Source organism: Bufo bufo, chromosome 3, assembly GCF_905171765.1.
Source record: "Bufo bufo chromosome 3, aBufBuf1.1, whole genome shotgun sequence".
NCBI lineage: Eukaryota > Metazoa > Chordata > Amphibia > Anura > Bufonidae > Bufo > Bufo bufo.
In genome coordinates this window covers 8,620,786-8,646,531 of record NC_053391.1, presented here as the reverse complement: position 1 = coordinate 8,646,531, position 25,746 = coordinate 8,620,786, and the positions used below count along the sequence as shown (strand labels likewise).

The following is a 25,746-nucleotide window of genomic DNA, read 5'->3' as shown; positions in this document are numbered from 1 at the left end:
AGAAGGGGGGAGGCCATGTCTGGTAAAGCCTCCCCCCATGCCAGGGGGCAGCACCGTTTCCCCACGTGGTGGAGATGCCCAGCCGGCGGTGGGTTGGCCCCTCAGAGGCAGGAGGGCTCCCCCGCACTGGGCTCTCCATCAGGGACCGGTGAGGCCCCCCACGCGGCATTTCTAGTCTTGGCTAGGTGGGGCCCTCGACGCCGGGTGCCCCCCCTGTGTCAACTTCATGCCAGAGGGCTGCGCTGCTCCCCACGCGGCAGTAGTGCTCAGCCGGCGGGCGGCCCAGCCCCGGGACGACAAGGGGCCCCCGCACTGAGCACCCTGTCAGGGACATGCGCTGGCTCTCCACGTGGCACCTGAGACAGGTTGGCGTGGGGTGTCGGTCGTTGCCCAGAGGACCACCCCCACTTGGTTCACGGTGCCAGGGAGCCCCGCGCTCCCCACGTGGTTACCGTGAGGCACGGTGGGGCTCGCAACGGCCCCGCTCCTCGCCCACACCAAAGTCTGGCACAGGCCGCTGTGCCGCTTAGATAGGTAGGGGTTTTCACCGCCAACGTCAGGTAGTGGTCAATGTCAATCAGTATACCTACTCTCGTTAGCCGACTATACCTTTACTCACAACCCACGTTCTACAATTGAACCTTACGCATTGACTGGTTCTTTCGTTGTCCCGTTGTTTTCCAGGTTCAAAGCAGTTATTAGTCAGAGAGAAGTTGGTTTGGATCTCAGTTGATTTTCCTTGTCAACCAAGGTAGTGGGGGTTCACCTTGGGGGACGGGTAGGTACTGCCTTTGTCAGGCTTGTGTCTCATACGTTACTTTACGTACAGGTTGTTCTGTGTTCATTGATACTTCCACGGAAGTCAGAGTATAGTGCTTCTCAGTTGGTAAGTACGGCAGGTCTCCTTGCATGGACTACCGGGTGGCGGTTCCTGGCCACTCCTTCACGGCTCTTCTGGTGTCATCGTACATTCCTCACGGGGATAGTTCACCCTTTCATTACATGGTTTAGACTGCTGCACGGTTTCCGGCGGTCATCCAGGCTAGACGGTCATTTTTACGTTACTGTTTTCACAGCCACGATGTCACACGCGTCAGACATCATCGAGGCGTCAGTGGACGAGGTCGTAGCAGAGACATCTGAAGGGGGCAGTATACCGTCCCTACGTGCTTGGACCGTCCCCAGGCTTATGGCGGCGCTGACAAAGCAGGGCGTCCCTTTCCCAGCGTCTGCCAGAAAAGCGGAACTGTATCGCCTTTGGAAGGACTCCCTGGTACCTAGTACCAATGATCCCCCTGCGGCCACGATGCAAACTTCGCTGACTCAGATACATGTCATGCTAAACAGTCTGACGTCTGCCGTCACGTCCATGCAGGCGAGGTTAGAGTCTATCGAGGCTCGCAGCGCAGTCCTACCAGTTCCCTCCCTCGAGGTTGCGGTCGCCTCCACTTCTGCCGCCGCAGACTTTCGCTCTGTCCAGTCCGTCCCCAACGTGACTCCCTCCCACTTTGTCCCGATCAACATCAGGAAGGACATCCTGGAGGGTAGGGATGTCAATCTTGCGTCTCTATTAATAGCCTCCAGGGACCTATCTGACAACAAGGTCATAGCTTGCGGGGAAGTGTCAGTGGTACTGAGAAGCCGCGACCACCGGCTCAACCGCAAATTGTCCATACCGGAATTTGTCATGGCGTTCAGCCTTTTCAGGGATGTGATTTGCACTGCCAGGCCGGACAGGAGGGAAGAACTAGACCTGTATCTCTTCAGGGTCACAGAGTTGGGTCACAGGTATGGAGGGAGCGCATTCTACGACTATCACTGTTCGTTTTCAGCTAAGGCGGCAGCGGCTCTCTCCCAGTTCCAACACGTCACTGACTGGTCCAACCTGGACACTGAGCTTTTCTGTAGGCATTTTGCAGGTCTGAAAGCTCCCTCCTGTTCCGCCTGCCAGTCTATCTTTCACTCTGTCGAGTGGTGCGATAAGTCCGCCGTCAGCACGGCATCCTACCCCTCCAGCTCTACAGCTGGTCCACTCGACGTCTTCAGACCCCCCAACTCAGTAGACAAGCTGGGCCGGCCCATCGTTCAGCTAGGCAGGGCACAGATATGTAACAATTACAATTACGCATCTTGTAATTTCGGTCAATGCCGTCTGTTACATATCTGTACCAACTGTTTTAGGGCCCACCCCCGAGTAGCGTGCTCATTAAAGTCGGTTAGAAATTATATGAGTGTGGTCAATATTAGCCGTCTACAGGAGTACTTGCAGGGTCATCACAATCCAGGGTTTGTACAGTTCCTGGTGTCAGGATTTCACGAGGGTTTCCATACGGGCTTGATCACGACTCCAGAGTTCACACACGAATGCAGGAACCTTCAGTCAGCTGAAAGAAATCCCGCTTCGGTAGACACACTAGTAGAGGCAGAGTTAAGCAAAGGGTTCTTGATCGGTCCCTTCAGTGTGCCCCCCTTTCAACGCTGGAGAGTCAGTCCCGTGGGGGTAGTTACAGGCAAGTTCAGTAAAAAGGAAAGACTCATTATCGACTTGTCGGCCCCACATGGCTCCCAGGTCCCCAGCCTCAATTCCCTCATTCCTTCGGAGGAAGTGGGCATGAGATATGCTTCAATCGACCAGGCTATCGCCATCATCATGAAAACGGGCCCAGGGTCCATGTTGTCCAAGGCCGACATATCGGATGCCTTTAAGTTGCTCCCCATCATGCCAGCCCTCTGGCAGTGGCACGGCATCAAGTGGAGAGGCCTGTATTATTTCTCCACCAAACTCACCTTCGGTTCCAAGAGCAGCCCCTGGCTCTTCGATCAGTTGGCTCAGGCTCTCCACTGGGTTTTGGTACACAGGGTCCTCTGTGAGTTCGTCATCCACTATTTGGACGACTTCCTGCTGATTGAGAGGCCAGGGGCAGTTCCCCTAGGGCTGGGAAAATTGCTTAGGTGCTTTTCCCAGTTAGGTGTCCCGGTGTCCCCCAAGAAGGTAGAAGGCCCGGCCACAGTCATCACCTTCTTGGGCATTGAGTTAGACTCCCAGCACATGTTAGCTAGGTTGCCTACGGATAAGTTAACGAGGATTAGAGAAGTCATCCACAGGTTTACAGTCACAACCGTGGTCACTAAGGCTGACCTTCAGTCTCTACTGGGCATGTTGAACTTCGCCATGCGCATCATCCCGCAGGGCAGGGCGTTCATATCCCGCCTACTGTCGCTCTTAAGTTCCGCCCCGGAACAGGACAGCCCAGTGTGCCTGGACAGTCAAGCCCTAGCGGATCTCCACATGTGGGACCATTTCCTGAGCCAATGGAACGGGGTGTCACTATTCGTACCCGAGCTGTCTTGTCGGTCGCCTACAGTGTTTTCGGATGCAGCTGCGGGCTCAGGGTTTGCCGCCATTTTCGGCACCCACTGGGTTGCAGACGAATGGCCTGCCGAGGTGGAACAAATTCCGGGGTTCCTCCAAACCTCGGCGCTGTTCGAGCTGTACCCCATCGTGGTAGCCGCCCACATTTGGGGCAGTCTCTGGGCGTGTCAGTCTGTTCTGTTTGTAACTGACAACGCAGCCGTGGTAGACATCCTCAACAGTGGGCTGTCTAAGTCCAGCCAAGTCATGTGTTTTCTCAGAAGGTTGGTGCAGCTCTCCCTACGGCACCACTTTCATATTTTCAGTGCGCATGTGCCAGGTGCGCAGAACGGGGCTGCTGACGCCTTGTCGAGGGCTAACTTCTCCCGTTTCTTTCAGATCATGCCAGAGGCAGATGCGACAGGTACCACCGTCCCTCCTCTCGAGTCCTTGAGGATAATGTAACCAACCACCTTGAGACGGCTCACGCTCTGATACGCAATTCCCTCTCACCTAACACAACCAGGGCATACAACACCGGGTGGAAGACGTTCTGCAGGTTTCGAGGGGAATGTCCTCAAGGGGACTCCAGTTTTCCAGAGTACATCCTGGCGTTCATCGGTTACTGCCACTCCGTGCGCAGGCTCTCCCACGGTACAGTGAGGTCGTACCTGGCGGGAGTGCAACACTTCCTCTCTCTTAGCCATCCCGAGCTAGCGTCAGTGTTTACCATACATGCTGTCAAAGCCGCTCTCAAGGGTTTGAGCAAGTGCGGGCCTCAAAGCCGAGTACGCAGGCAAGGGGTCACCGGCCCTCTTTTCCGCAAAATATCCGACGCCTTGGACGGTAATCCTTTCGGGGTTTTGGCCAGCTTGGTACTTAAATCCGCCATCTATCTAGCCTTTTACGGCTTCCTAAGACCTGGGGAGTTCACCTGCGCGCTAGGTAGTAGCAAGTTCCTCACGCTCAGCCAGCTGGTCCAGAACTCCGACGGGTTCGTATTACTGCTCAAAACGTCCAAGACCTCCCAGATGGGCCCCCCTGTTCCGGTGTCCTTCTTTCCCACAACACACCAATGGTGTCCGGTGACGGTACTTCGTCAGTTACGGTCTGCCTTGTCCGAGGCCGGACCGAATAGTCCATTGTTACCCTTCGGGGGGGTTCCACTCACCACCCATCAGTTCATATCCCATGTAAGGTCACTCGTGGCCAGCACGGGCGGTGACCCTGCCACAATTTCGGGTCATTCATTTCGCATAGGTGCCGCATCCGCGGCCTCCAAAAACCGAGTGCCTGCGCATGTCATACAGAAACTGGGGCGTTGGCACTCGTCTTGTTTCAATCGTTACATACCTCACCCCGAAACAGAAATGTCGGCAGCTTTTCAAACTTTGGCTTTGTAACGACTTTGCAATAAATTATTTCTGCCTATCAGTATGTCTTTTTGCCCTCTTTCAGGCGTCCCTCCACGACGCGGTTACGGCACAACTCTGACCGCTTAGGGATAGGGTATCCTAGGTAGGATAGGTACGTACTTGGTTGCCACGACCACAAGTGTAAAGGCCGATTCATTGGCCTGTATTTGTGGGAGGGGCTTGGCCACCTACTTCAACGGCCGGCACCCTCCCACATGCGTACGAAGTGCAGAGTTCTCCCTCCCACCCACCCCTTTCTCCTGTTTCTCTCAAAGGGGATGCCCTCTTTCAGGCGTCCCTCCACGACGCGGTTACGGCACAACTCTGACCGCTTAGGGATAGGGTATCCTAGGTAGGATAGGTACGTACTTGGTTGCCACGACCACAAATCATAAAATATTTATTACTTTACATTTCCCATATGTCTACTTAATGTTAGCATTATTTTATAAGTGTCATTTAATTTTTTATTTAGGCTTAGAATTTTAGAAGCAATTCTTAACATTTTTAAGTAAATTGCCCAAACCCACTTTTTAAGGACCAATTCAGGTCTGAAGTCACTTTGTGGGGCCTACATAGTGGATACCCCCTATAAATGACCCCATTGTAGAAACTACACCCCTCAAGTTACTTAAAACTGATTTTACAAACTTTGTTAACCCTTTAGGTGTTAGGGTTAGGGTTAAAGGAAAATGGAGATCAAATTTTTTAATTTCACTTTTTTGGAAGATTTTCCATTTTATTCCATTTTTTTCTTTAACACATCGAGGGTTAACAGCCAAACAAAACTCAATATTTATTACCCTGATTCGGCGAATTACAGAAACACCCCACATATGGTTGTAAACTGATGTAAGGGCACACGGCAGGACGCAGAAGAAAAGGAGCGCCTTATGGTTTTTGGAAGAAAGATTTTGCTGAACTGGTTTTTAGATGCCATGTCCCATTTGAAGCCCCCCTGATGCACCCTTACAGTAGAAACTTCCAGAAAGTGACCCCATTTTGGAAACTAGGGGATAAGGTGCCAGTTTTATTGGTACTATTTTGGGGTACATAGGATTTTTAATTGCTCTATATTAAGTTTTTTGTGAGGCAAGGTAACCAAAAAATGTCTGTTTTGGCACTGTTTTTATTTTTTACAACAATCGTGCTATTTTTATAGAGCAGGTTGTTACGGACGCAATGATATCAAATATGTCTACTTTGTTTTTGTGTGTTCATATTCTGAACGCCATATTTTTTTATTTTTATGCCGATCGTCTTGTGCAGGGGCTCGTTATTTGCAGGAAGAGTTGACCTTTTTATTGGTACCATTTTTGGGTACATATGATTTTTTGATCATTCATTATAACACTTTATGGGGCAAGGTGACCAAAAAATTGGTTGTTTTAGCACAGTTTTTATTTATTTATTTTTACAGCGTTCACCTGAGGGGTTAGGTCATGTGACATTTTTATAGAGCAGATCGTTACGGACGTGGCGATACCTAATATGTATACTTTTTTTATTTATTTAAGTTTTACACAATAATAGCATTTTTTAAACCAAAAAATGATGTTTTAGTGTCTCCATAGTCTGAGAGCCATAGTTTTTTTATTTTTCTGACCGATTTTCTTATGTAGGGACTCATTCTTTGCGGGATGAGGTGACCGTTTTATTGGTACAATTTTTTTGGACATACACCTTTTTGATCACTTGGTGTTGCACTTTTTATGATGTAAGGTGACAAAAATGGCTTTTTTTTACACAGTTTATAATTTTTATGGTGTTTATCGGACTGGGTGGATCATGTGATATATTTATAGAGCCGACCATCACGGACGCGGCAATATCAAATATGTCTATTTTATTTTATTTTTTCTATTTTTAAATTATTATTTTTTTATTTCTTACTCAGTGCAGGGCTGATGGAGGTCTGTAGAAGACCTGACAGCTCCTGCACTCTCCCGGCCCCGGCAATCACATGACCACTGGGCTGGGACAGGAGGCGATCTAGAAGGCAGGGACAGTTCCCAGCTGCCATCTCTGAATGGACGTTCAGAAACGTCCATTCAGCGATAGAGATCCACCACCCGGACGTTTATAGTCAATGGGCAGACGGGAGGTGGTTAAATGATCTGGACTGATAGTCTGCTGTTTGGCCACAAGATGACGCTGTTTCCAAAATACAGCTAACAGACTGCATATATTTTCATATTCATGAGAGGTGGAGTTTCAGAGCCTGGGAAAGAAAAGGAAGCAGCCATCTTAGAGGAAGCTGAGATCAAAGAACTGTGTGAGCAAAGAATCCGACGGCATTCAGGTGTGAGAGCATCCCTCAGTGACCAGAGCTGCAGCTAAGTGAAGATGATCGTGTTCAAGACCCTGTCCAGAGGAACGAGGATTGCTTCCAGGAAGGCTGATGAGAGCTGAGGAGCAAAGCTACATACACTGCGGTACCACATGCTTGTTGGAGAGGCATTTGTTCTGTCCAGAGTCACCAGCGGATGAAGAGCAGACCGGGTCGGTAAGATCGTGTACGCACCTCATTACAATGTTGGCGCCTAGAGACCAGGCCTGTAGTTAGTTAGATAAGGTCACTGTTTGTGTCAGGCCTCAAGTGTTACTACTGTTCATTGCAAGGACTCCATAACTTAAAGTGACATTTCACATTGGAGACAAACTCAAGCCAGGCTGGCGTTTTGCTCAGAAGGAATACTCAGGCTACAGGACCAGTTATGGGAGGGGGAATACTGTAGAGCTTTGTAAGATTGTATCAGCGTCATTATCCTGTACCACAAGTGTCAGCGTCATTATCCTGTACCCCGAGTGTCAGTGTCATTATCCTGTACCCCGAGTGTCAGTGTCATTATCCTGTACCACAAGTGTCAGCGTCATTATCCTGTACCCCAAGTGTCAGTGTCATTATCCTGTACCCCAAGTGTCAGTGTCATTATCCTGTACCCCAAGTGTCAACGTCATTATCCTGTACCCCGAGTGTCAGCGTCATTATCCTGTACCCTGAGTGTTAGTGTCATTATCCTGTAACCCGAGTGTCAGTGTCATTATCCTGTACCCCGAGTGTCAGTGTCATTATCCTGTAACCCGAGTGTCAGCGTCATTATCCTGTACCCCAAGTGTCAACATCATTATCCTGTACCCCGAGTGTCAGCTTAATTATCCTGTACCCCAAGTGTCAGCGTGTCATTATCCTGTACCCCGAGTGTCAGTGTCATTATCCTGTACCCCGAGTGTCAGTGTCATTATCCTGTACCCCGCATGTCAGCATCATTATCCTGTACCCCGAGTATCAGCGTCATTATCCTGTACCCCAAGTGTCAGTGTCATTATCCTGTACCCCAAGTGTCAGCGTGTCATTATCCTGTACCCCGAGTGTCAGCATCATTATCCTGTACCCCGAGTGTCAGTGTCATTATCCTGTACCCCGCGTGTCAGCATCATTATCCTGTACCCCAAATGTCAGTGTCATTATCCTGTACCCCGAGTGTCAGCATCATTATCCTGTACCCCGAGTGTCCGCGTCATTATCCTGTACCCTGAGTGTCAGTGTCATTATCCTGTAACCCGAGTGTCAACATCATTATCCTGTACCCCGAGTGTCAGCGTAATTATCCTGTACCCCGAGTATCAGCGTCATTATCCTGTACCCCGAGTGTCAGCATCATTATCCTGTACCCCAAATGTCAGTGTCATTATCCTGTACCCCGAGTGTCAGCGTCATTATCCTGTACCCCAAGTGTCAGTGTCATTATCCTGTACCCCAAGTGTCAGTGTCATTATCCTGTACCCCAAGTGTCAGTGTCATTATCCTGTACCCCGAGTGTCAGTGTCATTATCCTGTACCCCGAGTGTCAGCGTCATTATCCTGTACCCCGAGTGTCAGTGTCATTATCCTGTACCCCAAGTGTCAGTGTCATTATCCTGTACCCCAAGTGTCAGTGTCATTATCCTGTACCCCGAGTGTCAGCGTCATTATCCTGTACCCTGAGTGTTAGTGTCATTATCCTGTAACCCGAGTGTCAGCGTCATTATCCTGTACCCCAAGTGTCAGTGTCATTATCCTGTAACCCGAGTGTCAGCGTCATTATCCTGTACCCCGAGTGTCAGCGTCATTATCCTGTACCCCAAGTGTCAGTGTCATTATCCTGTACCCCAAGTGTCAGTGTCATTATCCTGTACCCCGAGTATCAGCGTCATTATCCTGTACCCCAAGTGTCAGCATCATTATCCTGTACCCCAAGTGTCAGCGTGTCATTATCCTGTACCCCGAGTGTCAGTGTCATTATCCTGTACCCCGCGTGTCAGCATCATTATCCTGTACCCCAAGTGTCAGTGTCATTATCCTGTACCCCAAGTGTCAGCGTGTCATTATCCTGTACCCCGAGTGTCAGCATCATTATCCTGTACCCCGAGTGTCAGTGTTATTATCCTGTACCCCGCGTGTCAGCATCATTATCCTGTACCCCAAATGTCAGTGTCATTATCCTGTACCCCGAGTGTCAGCATCATTATCCTGTACCCCGAGTTTCCGCGTCATTATCCTTTACCCCAAATGTCAGCATGTCTCTGTTCGGAACCCCAAGTGTCAGTGTCATTGTCCTATACCCCAAATGTCAGCATGTCTTTGTTCTGAACCCCAAGTGTCCGCGTCATTATCCTGTACCCCAAGTGTCCGCGTCATTATCCTGTACCCCAAGTGTCCGCGTCATCCTGTACCCCATATGTCAGCATGTCTCTGTTCTGAACCCCAAGTGTCAGTGTCATTGTCCTGTACCCCATATGTCAGCGTGTCTCTGTTCTGTACCCCCAGGTCTATCAGTTATAAAGACTGCAGGCGCTGCACAGGGATGAGCTCCGAGGCCTCGCAATCAGCAGATCTGCAGGGATCACGTGACGTCTATGGCTCAGGGATAGAGATGCCGGTAAGCGCTCCCGGATTATATCTCTGAGTTCCGGTGATGACGAACACTGAGACTCCAATCATCCCGAGATACAAGATAAGTCATCACACACAGAGGACCCCAATAATCAGAGCGGGGAGCAGCAGATACAAGAACCCACTGATCAAAACTCATTTTGTGGTTTAGGTTATTTTCGGGGTTCCCTGTAGCCAGGGGAGTAGCTAAAGGCTCATGGGCCCTGGTGCAAGAGTTCAGCTTGGGGCCCCCTTCCCTCAGTGCTTTGTGGTCAGGCTTCGTGCTGCTTGAGTCAAAAATTGAAACGGCAACCCCCCACCCCATGCCAAATTCATGACCTAACCCCTTCCCTCCAGTCAGAGGTGTAACTTGACCAGCATGCACTTTCTATAATACCAGTGTCTTCCTGTGCAGCACTAGGGTCTTTGGGCCCCCTCAGCCTCCTAGGCTCGGTTCGACTGCTACCTCTGCACCCGCTATAGCTAAGCCCTGCCGGCGGAGGACCATCCCTTTTTGTCAGAAGAGTCCCCAATCATGGTCCTGAGGACCCCCCTCGGTGATCAGGGAGTCAGGTAGCAAATGTTGAGTTCCTTTAAATGCTGATGTCAACCATGTTCTCAGCGCCCTCGTTACAATGAGCCGCCCTCAGGCCGGATCATCAGAGGAGATTGTATCGTCAAGGTCTGACCAGTGGGGAGAAGCCGTAGGCCCCGGATTGTCTTCTCGTCCACACGTCCTCCTCAGTCTCCTGGCAATGTCATGTATGTGGAGACCCGCAGCAGGGGTTACGTAACCCTCTGTTGTCAGCATCTGTTCATACATGCCGCGCTGAGAGGCAAACAGTCATGGAGGACACACCCGACCAGAGGAGCTGGTTTTTCTGGAGTAGCGTGAAGGTGAGGAGTGTGTGAACAAGACGCCGCTCTTCTACAATCATTCCCCTTGTTACAATGGCGTTAGTCATGGCAAGTCACATGACCAGAGAGTTAGCGTAATACTAGACGTAAATTCTACGCAGGGAGCGAGGTGGGGCACCTGGCACAAACCACTAGGCGTATGGGCAGCCGCGATTCTGTGCTCTGGGCTGCGGGTTCTGTTGTGGTGGTCAGGCGGACCCTCTGTAGGTCTAGCTTCACTGAATGGCGCTAAACCGCGAGCAGGCTGCGAAGTGAATCCTCCTCCCTGCCGTCACAAACCAGTCCTGCTAACACTGCTGCTGGTTTTGTAACAAGCTATGGCTGCAGCCTCTGGTTCCCCGACTTCCAGCACTCCCTCAGCTGTGAAACTACAACTCCCAGCGTGCACACTTGCTCGGATGTTCTTGTAACTCCCACAGAACTGAGAGGAGGATTCTGGGAGTTGTAGTTTCAAAACCACTGCAGTGCCGGAGGTTGCTGACCCCTGCTCCTGACCAAATCCTCAGCTCCTAGAAAGACGGATGGAAACAAGGATGTTTGCTTTCACTGACAGCATGCAGAGGTCTTCGATAGGATGGTATCTGAGGAAGGAGGTGGTCCACCCCCGAAATGAATCATATGGTTGTTTTAGAAAATTTTTTTTTTTTTACTGGTTTCCTGCGCTCCAGAACCCATTTATTTACCTACTTCATTCAATGGGAGGAGGAATTGACACAAAGTCTATTGGAAAGTTAGAGAATCGGTAGGTAGAAGTCAAATCTGTCCCATTGGAGGCTGCGGGGGTCCTGGTGAACATGAGCAGACCCTCCCCAGTGACGTGGATAGAGTTATGGAGACCCCCCCATCTGTGTAATCCCTGGAGCACATTGAGCGGCGTGGCCTCAGACATTTCTCAGATTCTTACTTCAAGTACTTAACAGTGACCCCCCACAGTGCCCCGTCCCTTAAAATTGGACCTCCACAGCAGCCCACCCCCTTAACTTTGACCTTTACAGCAGCCTTCCCCTTTAACAGTGACTTTCACAGCATACCACCCCCTTGACAGTGACCTCCACAGGGGCGCGTCCCCTTAACAGTGGCCTTTACTGGATCGGGGGCGTGTCCTTTTGAACAGCTCACTCTAAGACAGCAGCACTGTGCTGTCTGATTGTGAGCTGCAGAGAGAAAGTCACCGTACCTGCCAGTCGGCTGAGAAGTGGGAGGGGGCGTGGCCTGGCTGGGGGCGGGGTTTTAAGTCTTTTGAGGGTGGGCACATTGTGGCAGGGGGAGTGTCTGGGCTCCTTCCTGCAAGAGTGACGCCCCTCTGGGCACCTTACTGGCTCATTTGAATACCAACTAAACTGGATTTTCAGAGGATAAAAACATCTATTGCTGGAACAAAGGCCCATCTGGAAACGGCTTTACTGTCATAGCGATTATCCTGGTGACAGATTACCTTTAAAGCTCTCCTACAGCAGTGAAGAAAAATGGCTGGGTTGTTATGGAAACCTGGAGTAAAACTGTGTATGTGGAGGCTAACGGCCTGCAAGCTTCTATTGGCTGATAAGGGTCATGTGACCAAGCTTCTATTGGCTAATGCATTTTTGAGGAATATCTCAGAAACGGTGTGTGCTAGAGAGCTGAGACCTGCTCTAAAACCTTCCCGGGCACCTGATGTAGCTGTGTGCCAAATTCCGTGATTGTAAATGCGACGGTGCGGATTCCTTTAGCGGTCATACACTAACACACACACAGATACACTCAGCTTTATATATTAGATAGATGTGAAATCACTCTAGACCGCCTGCCTTAAAGGGCCCCAGGACTCCTGCCAATCAGTATGGAGGGGCGGAAATGGGACTATGTGAAGGGTAAGCTAGAGTATTAAATATGTGCTGTGGAGATAATAAGGGACATGTGCTTAAAGGGGTACAGGACCCTAGGTTCCCGTCACTCACTGTACACTGCATCTATTATACCTCGTACCTCACATATCAGTACACTGCTGTATATACTATATATCTGTACACACGGCATCTATTATACCTCACACCTCACATATCAGTACACTGCTGTATATACTATATATCTGTACACACTGCATCTATTATACCTCGTACCTCACCTATCAGTACACTGCTGTATATACTATATATCTGTACACACTGCATCTATTATACCTCGTACCTCACATATCAGTACACTGCTGTATGTACTATATATCTGTACACACTGCATCTATTATACCTCGTACCTCACATATCAGTACACTGCTGTATATACTATATATCTGTACACCCTGCATCTATTATACCTCGTACCTCACATATCAGTACACTGCTGTATGTACTATATATCTGTACACACTGCATCTATTATACCTCGTACCTCACATATCAGTACACTGCCGTATGTACTATATATCTGTACACACTGCATCTATTATACCTCGTACCTCACATATCAGTACACTGCTGTATATACTATATATCTGTACACACTGCATCTATTATACCTCGTACCTCACATATCAGTACACTGCTGTATGTACTATATATCTGTACACACTGCATCTATTATACCTCGTACCTCACATATCAGTACACTGCTGTATATACTATATATCTGTACACACTGCATCTATTATACCTCGTACCTCACATATCAGTACACTGCTGTATATACTATATATCTGTACACACTGCATCTATTATACCTCGTACCTCACATATCAGTACACTGCTGTATATACTATATATCTGTACACACTGCATCTATTATACCTCGTACCTCACATATCAGTACACTGCTGTATATACTATTTCCCTTATCGTCCTCGGCAGCACAGAATGGGTTAACGTTGACCTCTTTTGTTTCATAGGACCGCCCACCTAGATTTAAACAATCAAACAATTAGTCAATCACATAATCAGTACACCTATAAGGTCTGGTGAATTGCAACTGCCCCTTGTATTTTTTTTATGTCCTCATTTCTGAGGAATCTGCCCACCTGTCTGGTGTGGTGAAGATCGGCCACCTATGCCGTGGGGTGTGTCCCAGGCTCCAGGCCAAGTGTCCAGCAGTGCCACGGGTGTGTCCTTGGCGCTGGCACTACGCCGCATCCATGATGTGCGCGCCGGCAGGAGGGCTCCTTTGCGGTCTGATGGCCGCTGTCCTGCCGATGATTTGCGCGTGTGCGCCCGACGCCCGGCATTTGACATCCCCAGCATGCCTCTCTTAGAATCGGAGGCCGCCGCCACCGCACTTCCGGGTTCGGGCAGCGTCTGACGTCATCAGTCAGCGCGCCCTCTGGGGCCAATGGGAAGCCGCAGGAGCGGCTGACGTCACCAGGCGGCGTCCAGGCCGCCGGATTCAAATATTTAAGGTGGATGCAGGCTGGAGCAAGCTGCCATAAGTGCCTGGCAGCCGAGCTCCTGTGAAATTAAGGTATTGTGTCAGCTGGGGGCCTTCTGACAGAGATCCTTGCTGGATTGCTCATTGTATGTCTGTTTTCTCTGTTCCAGATGTCTGGGCTTCCTGGTTCTGTGAGAAAGAAGTCTAAGAAGCACAGACACAGATATTGCCTGTCATGTGAGCAGCCCCTACCTGATGAACAGCGAGAGGACTACTGTGACAAATGTATGGCGGCGGATTCTGTCCATTCTCATAGATCTTCTGCTGGATCAAAAAGGTCAAAGAAGAAGCAATCCCGCTGCATCTCTTGTATTCAGCCCTTACCTGAGAATTCACACTCCAATATCTGCGCTTCCTGCACTCAGCCTGAAGACGAGTCTGACGCAGAGTCCAGAAGACTAATGAGCCTCTTTAAGTCTTTTCTGACAAAGCAGAAACAGAAGGCCAAAAAGAGAAAGCGCGATCCTATCTCCTCATCCTCTGACGAGTCTCTGACGTCTGAGAGCGAAGACTCAGGCTCGGATTGGGAAGTCTCTAATATAGAGGAAAATTTCCTTTTTGATAGGAAGAATGCGAATCGCTTAATCAAAGAAGTAAAAGGAATAATGGAGACTAAGGAAGACCCTGTTGCTGCACAGGACAAGGAGAGTCTCTTCTATTTTCCAAAGAAAAAAGCTTCGGTCCTTCCAAGCCATCCAGTCCTGGACTCCATATTCCAGAAGGAATGTAAATGTCCCCTGAGGAAAATGGATCCGGGCTCAAGATTCCGTTCCGTTTATAAGATCGACTCCTCTGAGTCCTCAAGCTGGGAAGTCCCCGCCAGACTTGATCCTGCGGTAACAAGGCTGGCTAAAAGGTCCTTCTTTCCAGCAGATGACTCCGCGCTGCTGAGGGACTAGATGGACAGAAAGGCAGATAACTTGCTAAAGAGACTGCATTCTTACTTGGCCACGTTAAGTAAGGCAGCCATGGCCGCAGTACCAGTGGCTCGAGCCCTGAGAATCTGGCTAAGTCACCTAGGAAGGGACATCGAGGACGGAGTCTCCACAGAAGACCTGCTTCTTCAACTGCCGTCCCTTAAAATGGCCGCTGAGTTTTTGTGCGACTTTCCAGTGGATTCGCTGAGATTTCTAGCTAAAGATATGGCCCTCTCAAATTCAATAAGAAGAACCTTGTGGCTCAAGCTATGGGCAGGAGATGTTGCCTCAAAGACCAACCTCTGCGCTTTACCCTTTGAGCCTGGTAGACTGTTCGGCTCTCAGCTAGACAAGCTGTTAGAAGCCAATTCTGATGAAAAATCTCTGAAGTTCCCTCAGTTTAAAACCAAGAATTGTCCGAGGAATTTTCGTCCCTTTGGTAGGCAGCCTTACCGCAGAACGGGCTATCGTGGGCGATCTAGCAGAGGCCGGTCAGATAGAAGAGTCCTTCCCAGTTCTGCTGAAAAAGCAAGAGGAAAGGAAGACATCAGTAAAAACTCCAAGGCTGATTTCTGACGTCGAAACCCAGTCTGTAGGAGGTCGCTTATCCTACTTCTACAACAACTGGGAGAGAATCACTACAGACAAATGGGTTCTGGATCTAGTAAGAGACGGATACTCGCTAGAGTTTCTTCATCAGCCAAGAAGCAGATTTCTGTATCAAAGAGAAGACCCTCGTATAGATCACCTGGTGGACCAATTTCTAAAGAAAGGAGCTTTAGAACGAGTACCAAGAGGTCAAGAAAAAAAGGGAGTCTACTCTAGGTTGTTTCTAGTCCCAAAAGCAGGCGAGGATTGCCGTCTCGTTATAGACCTCAGATACTTTAATCATTTTCTGAGAAAAATCCATTTCAAGATGGAAACATTAAGATCGGTGGTGTCCACTCTTCAGCGAGATCAGTTCATGGCCTCCCTGGACTTGGAGGACGCCTACCTGCATGTACCCATAAGATCTTCCTCAAGGAAATTCCTAAGAGTGGCCGTCAGAAGAGCAGGGAGAATCCTGCACTTTCAATTCAGAGCATTGCCCTTCGGGCTGACGTCCGCACCCAGAATTTTTACCAAGATATCAGTGGTGGCAGCAGTGCATCTACGCTTACAGGCCATTCAAGTCTACCCTTACCTGGACGACTGGCTAGTGGCAGCAGCAACGGAGGAACAGTTACAACTTCATCTCCGTACAGTCATCTCTCTTCTCCAGTCCCTTGGTTTCATAATGAGTTGGAAGAAATCTCAGCTCTCCCCAACGACGTCAAAAAGATTCTTGGGGATAGTGATAGACACCCGCTGCATGAAAGTTTTCCTTCCTTCAGACAAGAGTCAGAAGATCAGAGAGGAAGTGAGAACCTTGAGATCCATTCACAAGCAATCCGTACGCAAAGTGATGAAGACCTTGGGTCATCTGACTTCTACCATAGATGCGGTCCCCTGGGAGAAGATCCATATGCGAGACCTTCAATGGAATATGATACAGGCAAGACGCACCAGTCTTTGCGATTTGGAAAGAAGAATCAGCCTGAGGCCATCCGTTATTCAGAGTCTGAACTGGTGGTTACAGACGGAGAAGCTCACAGTAGGGAAATCATTTCAGTATCTGTCACCGATAATAATGACCACGGATGCCTCAGCCAGAGGCTGGGGAGCTCATGTGCAGAACAGATGGATCCAAGGGAAATGGTCTCCCAGGATCTGCGACAGTCCTCGAACTTCAAGGAAATGAAGGCTGTTCTGGAATCGCTAGTCCATTTTCAAACTCTCCTGGAAGGAAAATCGGTGCTGGTTCGCTCAGACAACCTCTCCAAGGTGTTCTATCTGAACAAACAGGGAGGAACGAGGAGCCCGTCCTTGATGAAATTATGCAAACTGATTTTCACCTGGGCAGAATCACATCTTTTGCAATTAAAAGCGATTCATATAAGAGGCTGTTACAATATACAAGCAGATCATCTGAGTCGGATGACAGTCAGTCCGAGCGAGTGGGGTTTGAATCCGATTTACTTCAAGCAAATCATAGCCAGATGGGGTTGTCCAACCTGGGATCTGATGGCCTCCAGACAAAATCGGAAACTCCAGAAGTTCTGTTCCCTGAGCAAGCACGACGGGCCGACAGTGGTAGACGCCTTCTCGATGTCTTGGAGTCGCCTATTTGTCTACCTATTTCCACCAGCACCCCTCATACCGAGGGTTCTACAGAAGATTGCGGTAGAAAGACCCAAAGTAATACTAATAGCACCATTTTGGCCCCGGAGGTCATGGTTTCCTCTTCTTCTCCAACTGTCCGAAGGGAACTATTGGAAGCTTCCATGTGCCCCCGACCTTCTCCTCCAGCAGGGTCTATTCCATCAGAACCTAGACAGGTTACACCTCACGGCCTGGATGTTGAGAGAAGCAGATTAGAGGAAGAGGGCCTACCAGCTTCGGTCATTGACACACTAATGAATTCCCGCAAGCGTTCCACCAATGTGAAATATGCCAAAGTATTAGGAAAATTCCGGTCTTGGTTGTCGGGGAAAGGATATACGGAAATAAACATCTCCAATATTCTTCAGTTCCTTCAAGAAGGATTTGATATGGGCTTGAAGCCGAATACCTTAAAATCCCAGATGACTGCCATTAATATCTTGACAGAGAATACACTGCGTGCAGAATTATTAGGCAAATGAGTATTTTGACCACATCATCCTCTTTATGCATGTTGTCTTACTCCAAGCTGTATAGGCTCGAAAGCCTACTACCAATTAAGCATATTAGGTGATGTGCATCTCTGTAATGAGAAGGGGTGTGGTCTAATGACATCAACACCCTATATCAGGTGTGCATAATTATTAGGCAACTTCCTTTCCTTTGGCAAAATGGGTCAAAAGAAGGACTTGACAGGCTCAGAAAAGTCAAAAATAGTGAGATATCTTGCAGAGGGATGCAGCACTCTTAAAATTGCAAAGCTTCTGAAGCGTGATCATCGAACAATCAAGCGTTTCATTCAAAATAGTCAACAGGGTCGCAAGAAGCGTGTGGAAAAACCAAGGCGCAAAATAACTGCCCATGAACTGAGAAAAGTCAAGCGTGCAGCTGCCAAGATGCCACTTGCCACCAGTTTGGCCATATTTCAGAGCTGCAACATCACTGGAGTGCCCAAAAGCACAAGGTGTGCAATACTCAGAGACATGGCCAAGGTAAGAAAGGCTGAAAGACGACCACCACTGAACAAGACACACAAGCTGAAACGTCAAGACTGCGCCAAGAAATATCTCAAGACTGATTTTTCTAAGGTTTTATGGACTAATGAAATGAGAGTGAGTCTTGATGGCCCAGATGGATGGGCCCGTGGCTGGACTGGTAAAGGGCAGAGAGCTCCAGTCCGACTCAGACGCCAGCAAGGTGGAGGTGGAGTACTGGTTTGGGCTGGTATCATCAAAGATGAGCTTGTGGGGCCTTTTCGGGTTGAGGATGGAGTCAAGCTCAACTCCCAGTCCTACTGCCAGTTTCTGGAAGACACCTTCTTCAAGCAGTGGTACAGGAAGAAGTCTGCATCCTTCAAGAAAAACATGATTTTCATGCAGGACAATGCTCCATCACACGCGTCCAAGTACTCCACAGCGTGGCTGGCAAGAAAGGGTATAAAAGAAGAAAATCTAATGACATGGCCTCCTTGTTCACCTGATCTGAACCCCATTGAGAACCTGTGGTCCATCATCAAATGTGAGATTTACAAGAAGGGAAAACAGTACACCTCTCTGAACAGTGTCTGGGAGGCTGTGGTTGCTGCTGCACGCAATGTTGATGGTGAACAGATCAAAACACTGACAGAATCCATGGATGGCAGGCTTTTGAGTGTCCTTGCAAAGAAAGGTGGCTATATTGGTCACTGATTTGTTTTTGTTTTGTTTTTGAATGTCAGAAATGTATATTTGTGAATGTTGAGATGTTATATTGGTTTCACTGGTAAAAATAAATAATTGAAATGGGTATATATTTGTTTTTTGTTAAGTTGCCTAATAGTTATGCACAGTAATAGTCACCTGCACACACAGATATCCCCCTAAAATAGCTAAAACTAAAAACAAACTAAAAACTACTTCCAAAAATATTCAGCTTTGATATTAATGAGTTTTTTGGGTTCATTGAGAACATGGTTGTTGTTCAATAATAAAATTAATCCTCAAAAATACAACTTGCCTAATAATTCTGCACTCCCTGTAAATATCTGTTCCATCCTCTGATAGTCAGATTCTTCAAGGCCTTGAAGAGGCTAAGACCAGTGATTCACGAACCCTTTCCCGTGTGGGACTTATCCCTAGTACTAAGGGGACTCACAAAACCACCCTTTGAACCGTTGGAACAGGTGGACATCAGATATCTCTCCTGCAAAGTCCTGTTTCTTGTAGCCATTACTTCGGCGAAAAGATTGGGGGAACTACGAGCGTTATCTTCCAGACATCCATATATACGAATCCTTCCTGATGGGATATTGATTAGAACCATACCTTCCTTTCAACCAAAGGTTCCTTCCACTATGAATATTAATAGGGAAACCTTCTTGCCTACATTCTTCCCAAATCCGGCGGATGAAGAACAGGAGCAATTACATATGCTGGATGTGAAAAGAGCAGTAGAAACATATTTGCAAAGAACGGAAGAGTTCCGTTTAGACGAAAGTCTTTTTTTGCTTTATTCTGGACCGAGAAGAGGGCGAACGCCATCCAAGGATTCACTCGCCCGGTGAATAAAGAACACGATTACGGAAACCTACTTGTTAGAAGGGGAAACTCCACCACTTTCCATCAAGGCTCATTCCACGAGATCGACAGCAGCCTCTTGGGCGGAATATGGGCAGGTGTCTATACAAGAAATCTGCAGCGCAGCCTCCTGGTCCACTCCTTCCACCTTCGCAAAGCATTATCGCCTTGACATCGAGTCCAGGAGCTCAGCCTTTGGCACAGGCATTCTAAGTTCAGCTTCAGTATAATCCCCCCCTTTGGAATCTATAAAAATCCCATTCTGTGCTGCCGAGGACGATAAGGGAAAGTAGAAAATTGGTACCTGGAATTTTACTTTCCTTGAGTCCGAAGGCAGCACAGGCTTACCCTCCCTAAATAAATTGTATTTTTTGTTCTGCAACCGTTTGGATCAATTTTTTAATACAAGGGGCAGTTGCAATTCACCAGACCTTATAGGTGTACTGATTATATGATTGACTAATTGTTTGATTGTTTAAATCTAGGTGGGCGGTCCTATGAAACTAAAGAGGTCAACGTTAACCCCCATTCTCTGCTGCCTTCGGACTCAAGGAAAGTAAAATTCCAGGTACCAATTTTCTACTATATCTGTACACACTGCATCTATTATACCTCGTACCTCACCTATCAGTACACTGCTGTATATACTATATATCAGTACACTGCATCTATTATACCTCGTACCTCACATACCAGTACACTGCTGTATATACTATATATCTGTACACACTGCATCTATTATACCTCGTACCTCACATACCAGTACACTGCTGTATATACTATATATCTGTACACACTGCATCTATTATACCTCGTACCTCACATATCAGTACACTGCTGTATATACTATATATCTGTACACACCGCATCTATTATACCTCGTACCTCAAATATCAGTACACTGCTGTATGTACTATATATCTGTACTCACTGCATCTATTACACCTCGTACCTCACATATCAGTACACTGCTGTATATACTATATATCTGTACACACTGCATCCATTATACCTCGTACCTCACATATCAGTACACTGCTGTATATACTATATATCTGTACACACTGCATCTATTATACCTCGTACCTCACATATCAGTACACTGCTGTATATACTATATATCTGTACACACCGCATCTATTATACCTCGTACCTCACATATCAGTACACTGCTGTATATACTATATATCTGTACACACTGCATCTATTATACCTCCTACCTCACATATCAGTACACTGCTGTATATACTATATATCTGTACACACTGCATCTATTATACCTCGTACCTCACATATCAGTACACTGCTGTATATACTATATATCTGTACACACTGCATCTATTATACCTCGTACCTCACATATCAGTACACTGCTGTATATACTATATATCTGTGCACACCGCATCTATTATACCTCGTACATCACATATCAGTACACTGCTGTATATACTATATATCTGTACACACTGCATCTATTATACCTCACATATCAGTACACTGTTGTATATACTATATATCTGTACACACTGCATCTATTATACCTCGTACCTCACATATCAGTACACTGCTGTATATACTATATATCTGTACACACCGCATCTATTATACCTCGTACATCACATATCAGTATACTGCTGTATATACTATATATCTGTACACACTCTATCTATTATACCTCATACCTCACATATCAGTACACTGCTGTATGTACTATATATCTGTACACACTGCATCTATTATACCTCGTACCTCACATATCTGTACACTGCTGTATATACTATATATCTGTACACCCTGCATCTATTATACCTCGTACCTCACCTATCAGTACACTGCTGTATATACTATATATTTGTACACACTGCATCTATTATACCTCCTACCTCACATATCAGTACACTGCTGTATATACTATATATCTGTACACTGCATCTATTATACCTCGTACCTCACATATCAGTACACTGCTGTATATACTATATATCTGTACACTGCATCTATTATACCTCGTACCTCACATATCAGTACACTGCTGTATATACTATATATCTGTACACACTGCGCCTATTATACCTCGTACCTCACATATCAGTACACTGCTGTATATACTATATATCTGTACACCCTGCATCTATTATACCTCGTACCTCACATATCAGTACACTGCTGTATATACTATATATCTGTACACACTGCATCTATTATACCTCGTACCTCACATATCAGTACACTGCTGTATATATTATATATCTGTACACACTGCATCTATTATACCCCGTACCTCACATATCAGTACACTGCTGTATATACTATATATCTGTACACACTGTATCTATTATACCTCGTACCTCACATATCAGTACACTGCTGTATATACTATATATCTGTACACACTGCATCTATTATACCTCGTACCTCACATATCAGTACACTGCTGTATATACTATATATCTGTACACACTCCATCTATTATACCTCGTACCTCACATATCAGTACACTGCTGTATATACTATATACCTGTAGCTATACTGCATCTATGATACATCTTACTATGTGACCAGGGATGTCGCCCTTCTTTGCCCACTCCATTCCAGCTTCTACCTCCAGGAATCTCCATACCAGTATCAAGATCATATCCATAACGAGATCCTGCCAGCGATGAAGCAGAACTTTCAGTAAAGGTGGGGGAAGTGGAGAGTGAGATCCTAAGGGGCCAAGTGACTGTTATCATGTGCTTCAGAGTGTTTACATTATAGATTGGGATGAGCAAATGTTATATTTTGAAATTCAAGTTCGGGTTCGTTTTGTGGTATTTAGTGAATTGCGTTATGGATTCCATTACCACCTTTAGAGACATCCCGCTATTCATTCCGACATAATAGAAGTCTGTGGGCTGCAAAACGGATCCGTCCCGTTTCCATTATGCAAGGGAGTCCTCTAAAAGCATTTCATTTGGCGTTATGGTCGGTGGTAACGGAATCCATAACGCAATTCAGATTATACCACAACCCAAACTCGATTTTCAAAATATGAAATTCACTCATCCTTAATTATAAAGCATAGCGTAAGGCATGGTGCTGGGGGTATACTGTATGGTATTGTGCATGGGTTATGCTGTATACTGTACAGTGCAGGGGTTATGCTGTATACTATGCAGGGGTTATGCTGTATACTGTACAGGACGGTGCAGGGGTTATACTGTATACTGTATGGTATTGTGCATGGGTTATGCTGTATACTGTACATTGCAGGGGTTATGCTGTATACTGTACAGGACAGTGCAGGGGTTATGCTGTATACTGTACATGACGGTGCAGGGGTTATGCTGTATACTGTACAGGACGGTGCTGGGGTTATACTGTATACTGTATGGTATTGTGTATGGGTTATGCTGTATACTGTACAGTGCAGGGGTTATGCTGTATACTGTACAGGACAGTGCAGGGGTTATGCTGTATACTGTACAGGACGGTGCAGAGGTTATGCTGTATACTGTATAGTATGGTGCTGGGGTTATGCTGTATACTGTATAGTATGGTGCAGGGGTTATGCTGTATACTGTATGGTGTTGTGTATGGGTTATGCTGTATACTGTACAGTGCAGGGGGTATGCTGTATACTGTACAGGACGATGCAGGGGTTATGCTGTATACTGTATGGTATTGTGCATGGGTTATGCTGTATACTGTACAGGATGTGCAGGGGTTATGCTGTATACTGTATAGTATGGTGCAGGGGTTATGCTGTATACTGTACAGTATGGTGCAGGGGTTATGCTGTATACTGTATAGTATGGTGCAGGGGTTATGCTGTATACTGTACAGGATGGTGCAAGGGTTATGCTGTATACTGTACAGTATGGTGCAGGGGTTATGCTGTATACTGTACAGTGCAGGGGTTATGCTGTATACTGTACAGGACGATGCAGGGGTTATGCTGTATACTGTAGAGTGCAGGGGTTATGCTGTATACTGTACAGGACGGTGCAGAGGTTATGCTGTATACTGTACAGTGCAGGGGTTATGCTGTATACTGTACAGGACGATGCAGGGGTTATGCTGTATACTGTAGAGTGCAGGGGTTATGCTGTATACTGTACAGGATGGTGCAGGGGTTATGCTGTATACTGTACAGGATGTGCAGGGGTTATGCTGTATACTGTACAGGACGGTGCAGGGGTTATGCTGTATACTGTATGGTATTGTGTATGGGTTATGCTGTATACTGTACAGTGCAGGGGGTATGCTGTATACTGTACAGGACAGTGCAGAGGTTATGCTGTATACTGTACAGTATGTTGCAGGGGTTATGCTGTATACTGTACAGTATGGTGCAGGGGTTATGCTGTATACTGTATAGTATGGTGCAGGGGTTATGCTGTATACTGTACAGGATGGTGCAAGGGTTATGCTGTATACTGTACAGTATGGTGCAGGGGTTATGCTGTATACTGTACAGTGCAGGGGTTATGCTGTATACTGTACAGGACGATGCAGGGGTTATGCTGTATACTGTAGAGTGCAGGGGTTATGCTGTATACTGTACAGGACGGTGCAGGGGTTATGCTGTATACTGTACAGTGCAGGGGTTATGCTGTATACTGTACAGGACGATGCAGGGGTTATGCTGTATACTGTAGAGTGCAGGGGTTATGCTGTATACTGTACAGGATGGTGCAGGGGTTATGCTGTATACTGTACAGGATGTGCAGGGGTTATGCTGTATACTGTACAGTGCAGGGGGTATGCTGTATACTGTACAGGACAGTGCAGAGGTTATGCTGTATACTGTACAGTATGTTGCAGGGGTTATGCTGTATACTGTACGGGATGGTGCAGGGGTTATGCTGTATACTGTACAGGATGGTGCAGGGGTTATGCTGTATACTGTACAGGATGGTGCAGGGGTTATGCTGTATACTGTACAGGACGGTGCAGGGGTTATGCTGTATACTGTATGGTATTGTGTATGGGTTATGCTGTATACTGTACAGTGCAGGGGGTATGCTGTATACTGTACAGGACAGTGCAGAGGTTATGCTGTATACTGTATAGTATGGTGCAGGGGTTATGCTGTATACTGTACAGGACGGTGCAGAGGTTATGCTGTATACTGTATAGTATGGCGCAGGGGTTATGCTGTATATTGTATAGTATGGTGCAGGGGTTATGCTGTATACTGTACAGGATGGTGCAGGGGTTATGCTGTATACTGTCTGTATGGTGCAGGGGTTATGCTGTATACTGTACAGTATGGTGCAGGGGTTATGCTGTATACTGTATAGTATGGTGCAGGGGTTATGCTGTATACTGTCTGTATGGTGCTGGGGTTATGCTGTATACTGTATAGTATGGTGCAGGGGTTATGCTGTATACTGTATAGTATGGTGCAGGGGTTATGCTGTATACTGTACAGGATGGTGCAGGGGTTATGCTGTATACTGTACAGTATGGTGCAGGGGTTTTGCTGTATACTGTATAGTATGTTGCAGGGGTTATGCTGTATACTGTACAGGATGGTGCAGGGGTTATGCTGTATACTGTATAGTATGGTGCAGGGGTTATGCTGTATACTGTATAGTATGGTGCAGGGGTTATGCTGTATACTGTATAGTATGGTGCAGGGGTTATGCTGTATACTGTCAGTATGGTGCAGGGGTTATGCTGTATACTGTACAGGATGGTGCAGGGGTTATGCTGTATACTGTCAGTAAGGTGCAGTGGTTATGCTGTATACTGTATAGTATGGTGCAGGGGTTATGCTGTACACTTTCAGTATGGTGCAGTGGTTATGCTGTATACTGTATAGTATGGTGCAGGTGCAGGGGTATGCTGTATACTGTATAGTATGGTGCAGGGGTTATGCTGTATACTGTACAGGATGGTGCAGGGGTTATGCTGTATACTGTACAGGATGGTGCAGGGGTTATGCTGTATACTGTATAGTATGGTGCAGGGGTTATGCTGTATACTGTACAGGATGGTGCAGGGGTTATGCTGTATACTGTACAGTATGTTGCAGGGGTTATGCTGTATACTG

General features: G+C 47.1%; 1 protein-coding gene across 6 annotated transcripts in view; it reads right to left on the bottom strand.

Moving 5' to 3' along the window:
• GRAMD1C (GRAM domain containing 1C) overlaps positions 1 to 25,746 on the bottom strand; it is a 182,737-nt gene that overhangs the window by 144,916 nt on the left and 12,075 nt on the right. Inside the window, exon 1 of one of the 6 annotated variants that reach the window (XM_040422878.1) lies at positions 22,258 to 22,368. The exons of 2 other annotated variants lie outside the window; for them this stretch is intronic. In XM_040422878.1, coding sequence (XP_040278812.1) covers positions 22,258 to 22,347 — 90 coding nt within the window. In that variant the 5' untranslated portion in view covers positions 22,348 to 22,368. Of the gene's footprint in view, positions 1 to 22,224; positions 22,369 to 25,746 lie in introns of those variants that run through there. 3 more of the 6 variants (XM_040422877.1, XM_040422875.1, XM_040422876.1) reach the window with 3 other exon arrangements.